Source organism: Epinephelus moara, chromosome 23 (genome assembly GCF_006386435.1).
Source record: "Epinephelus moara isolate mb chromosome 23, YSFRI_EMoa_1.0, whole genome shotgun sequence".
Lineage (NCBI taxonomy): Eukaryota > Metazoa > Chordata > Actinopteri > Perciformes > Serranidae > Epinephelus > Epinephelus moara.
Window position 1 is genome coordinate 29,183,793 of NC_065528.1, and position 13,792 is coordinate 29,197,584.

Here is a 13,792-nt window from a genome sequence, read left to right on the forward strand (position 1 = left end):
AATGAAGCCATTCGAGATGTTTTCTGAATTTCTTAGTAAATCTCCGTTTACTTGGAAATATATATTTTACAGGGCAGAATTAAGTGGAAAAACTGAGCTGGCTCTTCTTTCAGTCTCCACCTCCACTCTCTCTGTATATCCAGTGAGCGACACATGAAGTTTTGATTTAGTCAGAAACAAAAGAGACAGCATTCTAAAAAAAAACCACACACACATTTTTATTGTACAGAATTCACAATGAAGAGAACAATAAAAACTGCGGTATGCAGCTAATCTAAGTACCTGATCAAATGACAGCATCAATAAAACTCCTGAGGTACAATAAGAAAACACGCGTAAATAAAAACTACAGTACACATTAACAGATCTACATCCAGCTGACAGTTTAGTATATCAACAGAATTAGAATACATTTATTTACACAACACCTTTTAAAATATTTTTTAACATTCTGTACCCAACATGTAGGTAAAAGACTCTTAAAGCTATGGAATAGGACAGAAAATAGAACAATTACAGGACAATTTCGTGTGACCGAATTTCTCAGTTTGCTTTAATTAAAGAAGTGAACTTCATAAAGTATTATGAGGCACCATAAGTTCATTACATTACATTTTATATTGATAAACACACCCTGATGAGCACAAAGGCAAGTTAGGGGGTTAAATACTTTAGGGGGGAATTCTATAGGTGATTAACGATATGCCACTAAGTATTTAATAAATTCTATGTGAGGCAACGGACTTCAGGTAAAATTTTTAAGTAAAGACTTTTGGTGTATCTTCTTTGCCTCTTCGTCTCAGCCCAGATGTGTTTGTCGTTTGGCTGTTTTTAAGGGATATTTGTGGATATGTTTGTTTTATTTAGAAAATTTAATATGGAGAGAGACAGTAAAGACATGCGATAAAGATCCCGTCACAGTTACATGTGCCTTACACCCAGGACACCCCCTTAGTGGTTATCATCGTGTCACGGATACAGCTGAGTTTTGTGACATTCACGGTCTAAAGTCTCTGCAGTTTGATTCAGTTACAGTAAGTGCTGGTTGTGGCTGAGTGAGCGGCCTGCTTGTAAGGTAGTAGGTTGTTGGTCAGGTGGTCAGTGTGGCGCCGCCGTGCGTGTCATCCCCGGGTTAACAAAGGAGAAGTTTCGGAACATCGTCTGGTCGACGCTGTTGATGAGCGTCCGGTCGGCACACGACAGGCGGGGCTTCTCGTTGATGAACTCTTTGTCAAAGTTGCTGCAGTCGCTGGGCGACGTCTGCGAGAGAGCAAAGGAAAACATGTCAAGGCACATAATGGCTACATGTTTAAAAGTGGATGTTTTTTCTTTTGATCAGAAATTTTAGGCGTGCACAGAGCCAATCGTAAACAGACAAGAGGCCATGTGTCATAAACTGTGGTAAGACTCCAAGTGAAACCCAAAGAATGCTATGCTCCTAAAACCTGAATTATACAGACTAATATAATGTAATAAAACTCCTCTAATGCATTTCAAAACGTCAGAATGGCTCGTCCGTCGTAATCCAAGTGCCCTGAAGCCACGGCATGCAAAATTGACTTGAAAAGACGTAATTTACTCCACTTTTATAGCATAATTTCTCACCGTGGTCAGTTAGACTGCTCTACAGTCGTGCTGTGTTTACATGGCAACTCGCGCGAGACTCGAGAACTAGCACCACCACTAGCCATCAGTTAGGCTTCAGGGCACTTGGATTACGACGGATGATCCGTTCTGAAGTTTTGAAATGCATTAGCAGAGTTTTATTACATTTTCAAAATGTAGGTTCCATGCATTTCAAGTGTGGCTGTTATTCCGGCTAGCTGTTATCCTCCAAACGAGTTTTGTGGATTAAAAAACTGCACTGGACTTCTTGTCGGCATGAGGGTCAGTAAGTACTGTCTGTATTTTTATTCTAAAGTGGTCATTTCCTTTAATCCGAAAATGCTAAATTCGATAAAGACCTAATTCAGAAAATCCAAATGGTGTGTGCTGTTTATGTGACCCGTATCAAATTCATAATATATATATTATATAATATAATACTGGAACATTAGTGTGAATGTAAATGAAACCAATGAAACATACAGTACAATACTGATTTAACAGTCTGAAAATGTGTTGTGAAACACCAGGTGGGTGTGTGTGTGTGTGTGTGTGTGTGTGTGTGTGTGTGTGTTTGTGTGCACGTAATCTGTTATCTCAATTTAAGATAAGTAAAGTAGGCTCAAAAAATATCTGCAGCTAACTGTTACTACTACTACTACTTCAACTATGAATGTACTTACTAAGGTTGGTTTGAAGGGCGGCGCCACCTTCCGTTGTTCCAGGGCGCTCCAGTCGGTGCAACTGAAGAAACTGTGCTCTCTGATGTTTCCCTTCACTCCCAGGCGCTCCTCAGGCTCCCTGACAAACAGCTGTAGCACAGACACACCAGAGGTTACACACTGTGCATGTCTGATTGAGATACGCACATACCAAATATCAGTCACAGATTTCCACAGATAAATTAGTTAAGTACCCCTAACACACACACTGTCTGACCTGGATCAGGATGTCCTTGGCGTCTTTGGTGAGCCAGCGGGGATAAGCAGGGTTGTCGGTTCGTATGGACTGAAACAGCTCCTCTTCGTCGCGGCCGTGGAACGGAGACTGACCGATCAGCATCTCGTACAGCAGCACGCCAAACGACCACCAGTCCACTGAGCTGTTGTACTTCTGACCCAGCAGGATCTGAAACACAAACACACACACTGTTAAAACACAGTGTAGCCTTTCTAAATTTGCCTTGGATAACAACATGCAGCTGATATCTTACAGAGAAATACAAAACCATACTAATGAACCTTCATTAATATAGGCCTATATTTTATCTCCAAGTGCACGTCACACACTGAGCGAGCCGCCTGTTAATGACGCTGTGGGCTAATGGGCATGTAGCTACTTCCATGTTTCAGATGATACGTCATGTTTGTAGTCGACCAGTGAAGATGAGTTTACATATCACCTTGGGTTCGTCCTTCACCTTCTCAAAATGATCCCACACTTTGGATTTCCTGCCCGACATGTTATTAACTAGCCTGTGGAATAACCGCAGGCACCAGCCCTGGAAATTAAAGTGACAAATATGGCGCTTCGGTTGCTGTCCGTGGTGCTTGTGGTTGGGGTGCCTCAAGCGCCCAGGACAAAATATCTGCACTTGGGCCAGTCAAAACTACGTTACGTTGCTGATATCATGATGTGTGCGGTCACCTCAGGAGCGATGTAGTCAGGTGTCCCACAGAAAGTGGCGGTCCGCGACTCATCTTGCATGTTCTCCTTACACATGCCGAAGTCTGCTATCTTTATGTGACCCTCGGAGTCCAGCAGCACATTATCCAGCTTCAGATCCCTGCAGAGGATATGAGCAGCGAGACATTAAACCAACAGAAAGCAGTGGGTCTCTTGAGTTTTAGTCATCATCAGTTTCAGTTCTGCTTCTGGCTTCTACTGAGACTCTACCTGTAAATGATTCCTTTAGAGTGCAGGAACTGGAGCCCACAGATGATCTCAGCTGCATAGAAGCTGAAAGAAGAAACAAATGACATGGGGGGTGTTATTTTTGTCTTTCCTCTTGCTCATTTCATTTGCATCACTACCTGCTGACTCCATCACAGAAGTACAAGGGAAGTGAATGAAAGAAACAGAGCCACCACATTAAGCACAGATGTTATAGAAGACAAATTGGCCCAATCACAAGCAGTTATGTTAAAACAAATGTAATAGTTTCTGTGTTTCCACAAAGGTTTCATAGCAAGAAAGAAGCATCCCTCCCAAACAGTACACAGATAAAGTAGTGTCTTAACAGCCGTACTGGATGTTGCGCATACATACGTGGCTCTGTGCAGATCAAACTTGTGGCAGCTCTGGATGTGGAACATGAGATCTCCTCCATTCAGATACTCCATCACGAAGAACAGGTTTTCCTGGATACAACAAATACAGATAGGTCAGGGTTGTAGTTGTAGCCGAGGAGGGCGTCGTCCATCCATCCCTTTCTCGTGAACGCAATATCTCAAGAACGCCTTAAGGCAATGTCTTCAAATTTTCTGTAGGCTTTGCGGGCTAGCTGCGTTAACATGAGGAAATAGTGCCCACTACCCACCCTCCAGTCTCCACTGGTTAGCTAATGTTAGCCTTGGCAGCTCTGCATTGCATACCACCTGGGTCTGGTAGCAGCTAGCTAGCAGCGCAGCTCATTTGGTGTTTACCACTGGTAATGCCCTCCGCCACTGGGACGTTGATGCAGAAACATGGTGACCACCCCTCTGTCCCACTGGTAGACCCAGTGAGTAAGCGGCTTTATTTTGAGCCGCAAACCCCATTTAGCATTGTTAGCAATGTTAGCACCACTAGCTGTGCTGACACTGCTAATGTTGCTAACAGAGCTAACAGTCGTCAACAATGCTAAAGGGAGGATTGTGGCTCAAAGTTGAGCTACTTACTCACTGAAGCGACCTGCGAGGAGGCCAGAGGATGGGCGCAATGTCTCCACAGCAATGCTGTCAGGTCAGGATGGTGTTACTAGTGGTAATTGCTGAATGAGCAGCGTCGCTAGCTAGCTCCCACCAGACCCGGTTGGTGCAAAGTACAGTAACCCTGAGAGTAGCAAAATTAGCTCATAGACTGACATGCGCAACCAGTCAAAAATATGCTCGGTGGTTAACTGATTAATGGTTGACTACCCTACTCTGAGGCAAACAAAAGTTTATGATACCAGCATGTTTCAGTAAGATAGTCTAAACAAATGAACACCACTGTCATGATTTTTGAAGCGTAAATACAATCACCAGAAGTAAAAAGCTAACGTTAGGGTATAAAGGAACTACACTACGGTAGCATGACTTCAGTGTTGCTACAACAGCCGTGTTTGGTGTGTTGATGTTCTGTAGTCTCATTTAGCTACTTGTACGTAATTGCCTTTTTCAAGACGCTTAAAAACTTAAGAATTAATGAGTGGGGTATTTATTGAGGTATTTTTGCCGTAGAGTCTGTTAAGCTTGTGTTAATCACAGACCTTATTCAAGGCATCTAACCAAAAACCCATTCCATTGACTTCAAGTCTAGGAAACCAGAAGTGCTAAAATGCTAACTAATTTCAGGGTGTGAGTCCGAGTGTACGTGATTGTTACCTTGGTCTGGAAGGTGCAGTAAAGGTGCGTGAGGAAAGGGTTTTCCCAGGCTAGAGAGAGAACCCTCCTCTCCACCATGGTGCACTCCACGTCATCGTCCATCAGCACCACGTCCTTTTTCAGAGCCTTCACCGCATAAAACAGCCCGCTTTTTTTCAGCTCAGCTAAAAACACCTGGAAACACAGCAAGAACATGTGAAAGCTGCCAGACAGTTCATATGTTATTTTTTTTGCAACCCACTTCTAACACCCCCCCCTCTCATGCTGTTTGTGATGCACGGTGATAACTGCCATGACATCAGAGCAACAATAAGTCAGTGGTTTTTTGTGGAAACTGGCTGTGAGAAGAGAGAGAAGTGTTGACCACAAGAGTCATAACGGTCTGTGTGACCACCCTCTGTTGATGAGAATGACAAGAATATCACTGATGACAAACTCATGGAAAAAAGCCGTCCTCTGAACGTGTTGCGTATGAGTTCTAATTACTTTATAGAGTCTTAGACCTACAAGTTTATATATGTCGCCCAGCCCTACTTTGAGCACCACAGGCCGAGTGCCCCCGAGTTCCATTATACTGATAAGACTGATAAACAGAAGTACAGTTAAGAGGCAAAATATGTATTTTTGATTTGGGGGTGAACTCTCTCTGTTCTCTCTCTCTGTCTGTCTTGTTTTGATCACATCATCTGCAGTACCTTTCCGAAGCTGCCCTTCCCAAGCATCTTGTGCAGGACGAAGTCATCGATGGTGAATTTAGGCTGGTGATCCTTCCTGGGAACGGCGTACAGAGGCTCTTCTTCTGTCGGCGACTCAGCGATAGACCTGCTGATGTCGGTCGGTCCGTCCCATGAAACACCCTGCAGCTCTGCAGGTCAGGACGCAGAATTAGGGGAAACAAATGCATGATATGAAAAATGACCAAGAGGAAATGTGCTGGATGAAAGTAGAGATTTTTTCAGAGGTCACGTACCTTTGTTTGCAGGTGCGGCTGTGCCTGCTGCGCTCGTTACCACCCCAGATGGAGCTCGGACCATTCCTGGCTGATTGACAGTTACTGGGCCTTCTCGACTAATGATGTCACTATCCCTGGTGCTTCTGGCCTGAAGACAGAAGGTAGGAGCAGAATCAGAGGTTTATTTCATATAAAATTTTAAAGCAAAAAATGTCAGGGGGAAAAGCCTTTACAAAATTCTTGAGACACTTACAAGATGTCTCTGGGAAACAGAAGACCTTAACTATACACCCTAAAATCCTTCTAAACCTTTTGTACATGGACCCATACTTACCGTGCTCCAGTACATACTAATGAAATTCTCAGGGGTGTCTTAACAACTTACCAAGGCAGAATTTGATGGGGAAAACTTTTCTCAATACCTCGACAATTCCTCAAAATGTACACATTCAAACATTTATAAAGAGGAGAACATTTGTTTGTCTGACCTGCTGTTTACTTTCGATGATAGCCAGAGCCTCAGCCATCAGTTTTTGGTTGACCCCACAGAGGTTGGCTACTTTCTTCTGGCATTTATGATGGACATTCATGCCACATTCTGCACAGAAAACACAGCATGACTGTGATGTAATATAGACATGTTATCTGAGAACACAATTCTGTATCTATGACATCTCACCCTTTCTGCCTCCACATATTTTCACATGCACCGTGTGATCATCAGGGCTTTGAAAAGGGGTTATTAAGCTGTGTTCCTTCTTTTCTTATATTCCTCTAAGGATAGAAGGTACTGTATGCTGTACAGATTGTTAAGCCCAACAGTGTGAGGCAAATTTGACTGTGATTTTTGCGATTTGTGGATTGTGATTTTGGGTAATACGAATAGAATTGACTTGACTGGACTCGACTGTAGTAGGGGTGCACCAATCCGATAACTAGATTGAATATCGGCCCTGATATCATCAAAATAGATGGATCGGGTATCGGAAAATGCAACCTATACCTGAGGCGATGCCTTCCGTTTAAATCTACTGCGACGTGAGCTACGTTATACGTCATGGAGCGAAGGAGAGAATCTGCTGTGTGGAGGTATTTCACACTTTTAACTTTTTGTTAAAAATAAATAGTTCATCATTGTATTAATCTGTTTCATCTAGTTTCATTTTATCTCAGGAAAGAACTGTGTGGTCATCAATGCCTGATGCCTCTAGTCTTTTCTGTTCTACATGTAAAGGTATATAGCTTTTTAGGTCAACCATGGTATCGGATTACCCTGGAAATCCAGAGTTCTCGCGAGAGCACAATTTGAATTTGCTCAGCGAGTCACTCTGGCAATCAGTAATGATGCTCATTATCTATGCCCATGAAACTGAGCTGCACCAATCACATCGGTGTATCTGATATAGGCGGGCCAGAGGCGAGCTAAACAGATGACGACAGCGCTGCGATGACGAAGTCCGGAATCAGTCAGTAAACATTGCAAGATGGCTACGGATGAACACCAGTTGTTTGAAACGGCTTTGGCCGCTACAATGAACGAGTTAGACTTGGCTTTTTCTCTAAAAGAGGAACAGAAGACGGCGCTCGAATCTTTCCTTTGCAAGAAGGACGTTTTTGCTGTTTTGCCGACCGGATACGGCAAGAGTCTAATCTACCAGTTAGCTCCGCTGGTAGCTAAGCGTATACGTCACCCCGTGTATTGTTCTGATTGGTCGTAGTGTTATCCAATTGTGTGCAGTGATATTTACAAATGCATGCTTGGTGCCGCCCCTCGAGTTGGGCCATTTGCATTACTCATGGCCAGACCCTAAATCTTTCTAGATTTGGGTCTGGATTTCCAGGCTAGTATCGGATCGGAATCAGTTATCGGGTATCGGCTGATAGTCAAAGCCACAGCATTGGTATCAAAACTGAAAAAGCTGGATCGGTGCATCTCTAGACTGTAGTAAACACTGGGTCAATATTAGGGCTGGGTTAAAATAATTGATTCATCCTATTCAGTTGATCTTCACTTAAATGACCTGATTTTAATCTTGAGTCGGTCTGAAAAATGTGTTGTTGCAAAGCTGAAAAAAAGGTAGTTTGTCTCATGAAAAGTGGCTGTTTTGTGTTTCACAGGGCGGTGACATTGAAATAAAATATCTGTTAATATACCAGTAGTTTATGAATGTTTATCCACAGCCACCTGCAGCTACTCTATTAGATTATAAGTGTGCGAGGTGAGTTGTACTTCCATATAAGACATTAAAATCCAGAGACACTTGTGAACTTTTCCTTTTGGCAAAAGGGCAAAATTTTCTTTTAGACGCCTGCGTTCAAATGGTGTCATCAGCTGCGTTAACACAAGCAAGTCAGTGTGTATTACATTGACACAACCACACATAAATGACAGAAATCATAAAACTCCCGCCTCTCACCCTCACATTTGAGCCCCTGCTTGGCGAGCCCCCACAGCAGAGTGCCGCAGTGTTCACAGAACGTGGGACTTTTGTAGTTGTAGACTTTAAACCTGTGGGGCATGTCGATCTTGAAGCGCTCCTTGTGGATCTGCAGAACACAAATCACATCACACAGCTCATCACGGACGCCCTAATACACGTCGTTAAGCCTTGCAAACAGGTTTTGGCAGTTGGGCCAGAAGCAAACAAAGCTACAGGCAGTAGTAGGAAACACTTCCTGTATCCAGACAGTGGGTGGCAGCTCTGTCCTTTTTTTATGACAACGTGAGGTTTTGCATTCTCACATGTGCTCAGTGGGCCTGTGGCTGAGGAGGAAGTGAAACAAGAGCGAGAAGATAAAAGCAGCGAATGAGCCGAGACAAGAATGTCTGGTGTAACGATACTTCTGTGTGAGGTGACTTCTTGATTAGTAAGCATTATAACCACAAGTTTACAAATCTCTTACGCACACTGTATCAGCAGATTGAAGTGTGACTGCGTAGAAACAGTGACACACTCATGGAGAGCATTTATGTGGAACAATGAGTGTGTGAGAATCGGCGTGATGCGGATACTCACCATTGTTTCTTTGCTGTTAATGGCTGAACCAGTGCATTTGGCGATTACTTTGTCTATGCATTTTTTGTGAATAGCTGCGTTGCACTCTGAAAGACACAAAGGTGGCAGTTAGGCACGAGGGGGGGGCAAAGACGCCATCTCCATAACGTGTGTGGAAACTAATGTGATACTCACGTCTGCACTGGTAACCCTGCTTGTTAAGACCCCTGTGAAGATAAAAACAGGTTGAAATGACTCATGATAATGAAGTAAATGATAATTTGGTGGTCTATATTTCAGTTTGTTGCGCACCAGACAAACTCTTTGCACACGGAACAGAAGGTCGGTTGAGGGAAGAACGTGGCGCTGAACTCATGACATTTGACAATGTGAACTTTCGCCTGTTTGATGGCACCTCGCCGCTGATGGAGGGCGAACAGACCCTCTCTCTCTCGTTCGGACTCCTGGTCGTCTTCAGTCTGACCTGCGGCGTCTGAAACACATCATACAACCTTTTATTTGAAGAAGAAAAAGACATACTGTTGTAGAACTCAGCCTTCCCTGGACAGAGTGATCGATCATCGCGAAAGGTTTCACAGCTTTCACACAGATTTCGATTTACCACCTTTCAGTGCATCGAGAAGTGTTTCTTGCCAACATCTGAGTTTCATTTTGTCGATACCATCTCTTAGGGATGAGTCAGTCGTTTGTGTTGCAGCCCCACTTTGTGATCTAATTTTTGCTGTTTTACATAAAAACATTGCCTTGTGTATTGTGAAATGATGAGACCTTTAAAACATAAATCATCTGCACGCCCTGAGTAAATTGTTTACCAGAGTATTTTGTACCAGTACTATTGTGGCAGTACTTGAAGTTTGATAAAATACAACCCAAATTATTTTTGTAATAGTACATACCTAACTTTCTTATTTTTAAATGACAAATTGGTAAAATCTGCATTAATCTGCCAGAGTTTTAATGGACTGATTCAAGAGAGAGACGAGGTTGGCAGTGTGATTTCTAGGGGTGACCCCGAATAGTCGATGATTCGGTGATTCGATTCGGAGAAGTCTGATTCGACTGCCAGAACAAGATCGTACCATTCTGACTATATGGGGGTGCTCACTGCTGCTGAACATCTTGATTTGACATAGACTGTATTTGTTTTCCAGTAATTCATGATATATAGCCTATTTAGATACAAACATCAGCCTAATTTCTGTTAATGAAAAATTGAAAATGACGCGTGTGTTCAATCAGTAGGCATAATCATTACTACGCATGAATGAATCACCCAGTTGCTCGATCCAAATAAGCTGAGGTGAGTGAGTGTGCTGCAGGACCATCAGAGCAGCATCGAGGCCTACGGTGATTTACGGTGGTGGAGCGCATAAACAAACACTTAGGAGGAGGTATGTGCTCTCAAATCAAATTTTTGGAAGGATTATTCGTTTACCTGAAGTGTCTTGAAACGAATTTCACCGCTGATTGTTTTCTTGATAGACTCTGATTTTTTATTTGGCTACGTTTTGTCTGATGTGGCCAAACAATTGAGAGCGGTGACGCACGGTCCATGTGGATGAACTTGTATGAACCTGAGTTGATTAATGAAGTAACTTGAAGTCAGAAAGAAGGAAAACTGTTTCTAAACCTTTTGATGATGTTTTTGGATGTTTATTTGTGAATGAAATGGCAAGTTCTGACGAGTCAGAAACGACTCCTGTTAAAGACATGGATAAGGCTGCAGCGCGTCTGCGCTCATCTAGAGCATCATACCTTGAAGTGAAAGGAATAAAGATAAAGATAAAACGATAACCCTTTTACTTTTATTATTATTATTATTTTATTATGCCAACTGAAGAATTAAATTTGTTTATTTGGGTGTTTTAGCTCTTTTCTCTGGAGCGGAAACTGACGCAAATGAGCTCATTGATCAATGAGGGGGAAAACAACATGATTCGACGATTAGTCGGCTAAAAATCTGTCAAATCAGATTCGACTATGAAAATTCTTAGTCGGGGACACCCCTAGTGATTTCCTTCTTTTAGTAAAATCCTAAATGACCGAGTTGTTGTTTTTCCACCTGGACCTTTATGCTCTGCCATTTCTCCTCTAATCATCACGCTGTAACCTGTGACAGGCTGTTATGATACCACAACTATCACACACTCACATATATTCAGTTTTTTGTCGAGCCGCGAGCATCATGTAGGTTTACATGTAGGTTTATGACAAAATCACTTGACGACACCGACTCCTGTGTGTGCACGGCAAGAGGAGAGGGAGAGCCGCTGTGCTGCTGCCAGAGGAGCCACTGAATGAGTTCCCTCTGAGCACTAAAAAAGTCAGAGTTGGTAATAATTTCACTTTCAGCCATGCTTGTTGTTGCCACGGGTAACAGTATGAAGTCATATGTTGAGAAGTCGAATAATGTAAGGGCTCTTTTTATTTCCCAAAATGTTGAGCCATCCTTTTTAAAAGCGTGATATCTATTTAGAAAGTCTGTGTGCTGCTGATCATCACTCAGTGGGTGAATATTTGGCCGCTCACATATATATATAATTATGAGTCAGTTTGAAAACTGTAAGGCAATTTATTATCTGTCAGTGTGTAGTTCAGGAGGAAGTGCCACGGACCAAATTGTCACAGTGCACCAGCCGCTGTGCCACCTGTTGTTCTGAGCAGCAATTTCCTATTTGCAGGGTCTATATATAGAAACATGAGATGGCTTCTTCCTTTTAGTTCTCAGTGACTTCTCAGTGCCTTGGCATGGTGTTAATGTCAGGACAGCACCAGTGAAAGGGCTCTAACACAAAACACACACAGCCACCAGGACCTGCAGCGGGCAGAGACTCAAATGGTCTTATTTTTAGTTTGAGAAAATGAAATTAGGCTGGCATGATTAAGGCTCATTAAAGCACATGAGGGTGCATGTGATGCGGACGTTTGAAGGACTGTTCAGACAGTTTGGATGATGGGCTGTATTTTTTGATCACAGTACACAGTATTTTTCCAGTATATGAGTATTTTCAACCCTAAGAAATCCTAAATAGTCTCTCAAATATCCTATAACTGTTACATGGATGCATTCAAAGGGATAGATAGGACATTTTGAAGTGGGGTTGTATGAGGTAATTATCCATATTCAGTGTATTACCTGCAGTAGATGTCAGTCAGCACGCCCCCAGTTTGGAGAAATACGCAGGAGTACAGACACAGAAAGTAATCAGTGAACTACTGTGGATGAGGGGCAGCAGCTAAATGTATTTTAGCAACCTAAAAAATCAACATCAGTTTAAATGTACATTATATTTAGAATATTTTCAGCACTTCACCCTTCCATCAGTCAGCCATTAACAGCTTCAGTCTACCATCTATCATCATCTGAACTACCTCACAATAACACAAGCAAACCAACTGATCGAGGCAGTGGTAGACCAACAACTTATGTAGTCAGCGAGGTTACATTTCTGTTTTTTTAAATGGAGTTTGGTGGCTTTGAAGAGAGTGATTTATCGGTTTCAGTTTCCCATCGGAAATCACAATCTGTTGGTGAGGTGAAGCATTGAAAATATTCTAAATGTAGCATACACCAAACTTATATTAACTTTTTATTTTAAGTGGCTAAAAATATGTTTTGCTGCTGCCCCAGTCCACAGCAATACATTACTCAGCTTCAGTGGTGGTACGAACTGTCCCTTTAAAGTTTCCATGACATCAAAATAGATTTTTAAGTTTATTTTAATGTCATGTTTCCTGCACTGATCATCATCAATATGCAAGTATCTGACCCAACAGTGACAAGACTAGTTTTAGTAATTTCCTGGAAAACAGTATAAACAAGTTGATGAATCATCCTGCACTTGGGGGCATTTACTAATTTTATGTCCAATGAAACGCTCTCTCAAATTGTTAGGTCCTTCCCCGTGACTATGAATTCTGCCAGTTACCGACCAACGTTCAGAATGCTAGTTTTTTACTTTCTCAGGATGGTGAAGGCATGAGCTGCTCTACTCCATTACTTTACCGCTGATCTCCTCATGCCTAAACCTAACCAATCCAACCAAGGAAATCAACGAGTACTAGCCAAATAGAGGTAGAGTAGGACAGACCATGCCTTCACTACCCTAGGAAAAAATTTCGCCATACAGGACCTACAAGCTAGCTAACAGTTACGCAGCACTGTCACTCATAACGTAGCATCAGGCCGGCTCAGACCAGGGTCCGACAACAACACAGCTGTGCTCCATCGATTCAGATTTCCTTCATTTCCAGGCTGGTTTTGTGGATTTGGAGCTAAATGTTGTGCCTGGGGCACGTCGTGTATTAATGATACATGTTACCTGGAGAGGTTGGAAAAAGATATACGTTTCTTCCCTGTTCCAAAACCAAAATCAGACCCTGAAAAGTGTAGGGTTAGCTAGCTAGCTACTGAAGATATAGCCTACTGAATGTATACACATGCTGCTTTTGCTTTGTAATGATTAACAGTGAAACAAAGACCGACCCTGCTGTACAGGAACCAGTGAAGGGAAGCAGGGAGACTTTGCTGATATTCAACCAGCTTTGTGTCATCGCAGTGTGTGCAGATGAATGTTGTTTGACTTCCGGTGGTGAAGGTCCGGTGGCTTGCAAACACCGTTCATCTGCACACACTGCGATGCCAGCCAGCT

General features: G+C 42.6%; 1 protein-coding gene across 2 annotated transcripts in view; it reads right to left on the reverse strand.

Moving 5' to 3' along the window:
• Window positions 1-278: 278 nt before the first annotated feature.
• Window positions 279-13,792, reverse strand: part of prkcq (protein kinase C, theta) — a 41,463-nt gene continuing 27,949 nt past the window's right edge. For both annotated transcript variants that reach the window (XM_050036310.1, XM_050036309.1), the window contains exons 5-18: window positions 9,432-9,612; window positions 9,315-9,346; window positions 9,141-9,226; window positions 8,541-8,670; window positions 6,612-6,721; window positions 6,142-6,271; window positions 5,867-6,036; window positions 5,172-5,345; window positions 3,874-3,965; window positions 3,502-3,564; window positions 3,253-3,391; window positions 2,545-2,733; window positions 2,289-2,417; window positions 279-1,260 (exon numbers count right to left, since the gene is read on the reverse strand). In XM_050036310.1, the coding sequence (XP_049892267.1) occupies window positions 1,099-1,260; window positions 2,289-2,417; window positions 2,545-2,733; window positions 3,253-3,391; window positions 3,502-3,564; window positions 3,874-3,965; window positions 5,172-5,345; window positions 5,867-6,036; window positions 6,142-6,271; window positions 6,612-6,721; window positions 8,541-8,670; window positions 9,141-9,226; window positions 9,315-9,346; window positions 9,432-9,612 (1,787 nt within the window). In that variant the 3' untranslated portion in view covers window positions 279-1,098. The remainder of the gene's footprint in view (window positions 1,261-2,288; window positions 2,418-2,544; window positions 2,734-3,252; window positions 3,392-3,501; window positions 3,565-3,873; window positions 3,966-5,171; window positions 5,346-5,866; window positions 6,037-6,141; window positions 6,272-6,611; window positions 6,722-8,540; window positions 8,671-9,140; window positions 9,227-9,314; window positions 9,347-9,431; window positions 9,613-13,792) is intronic.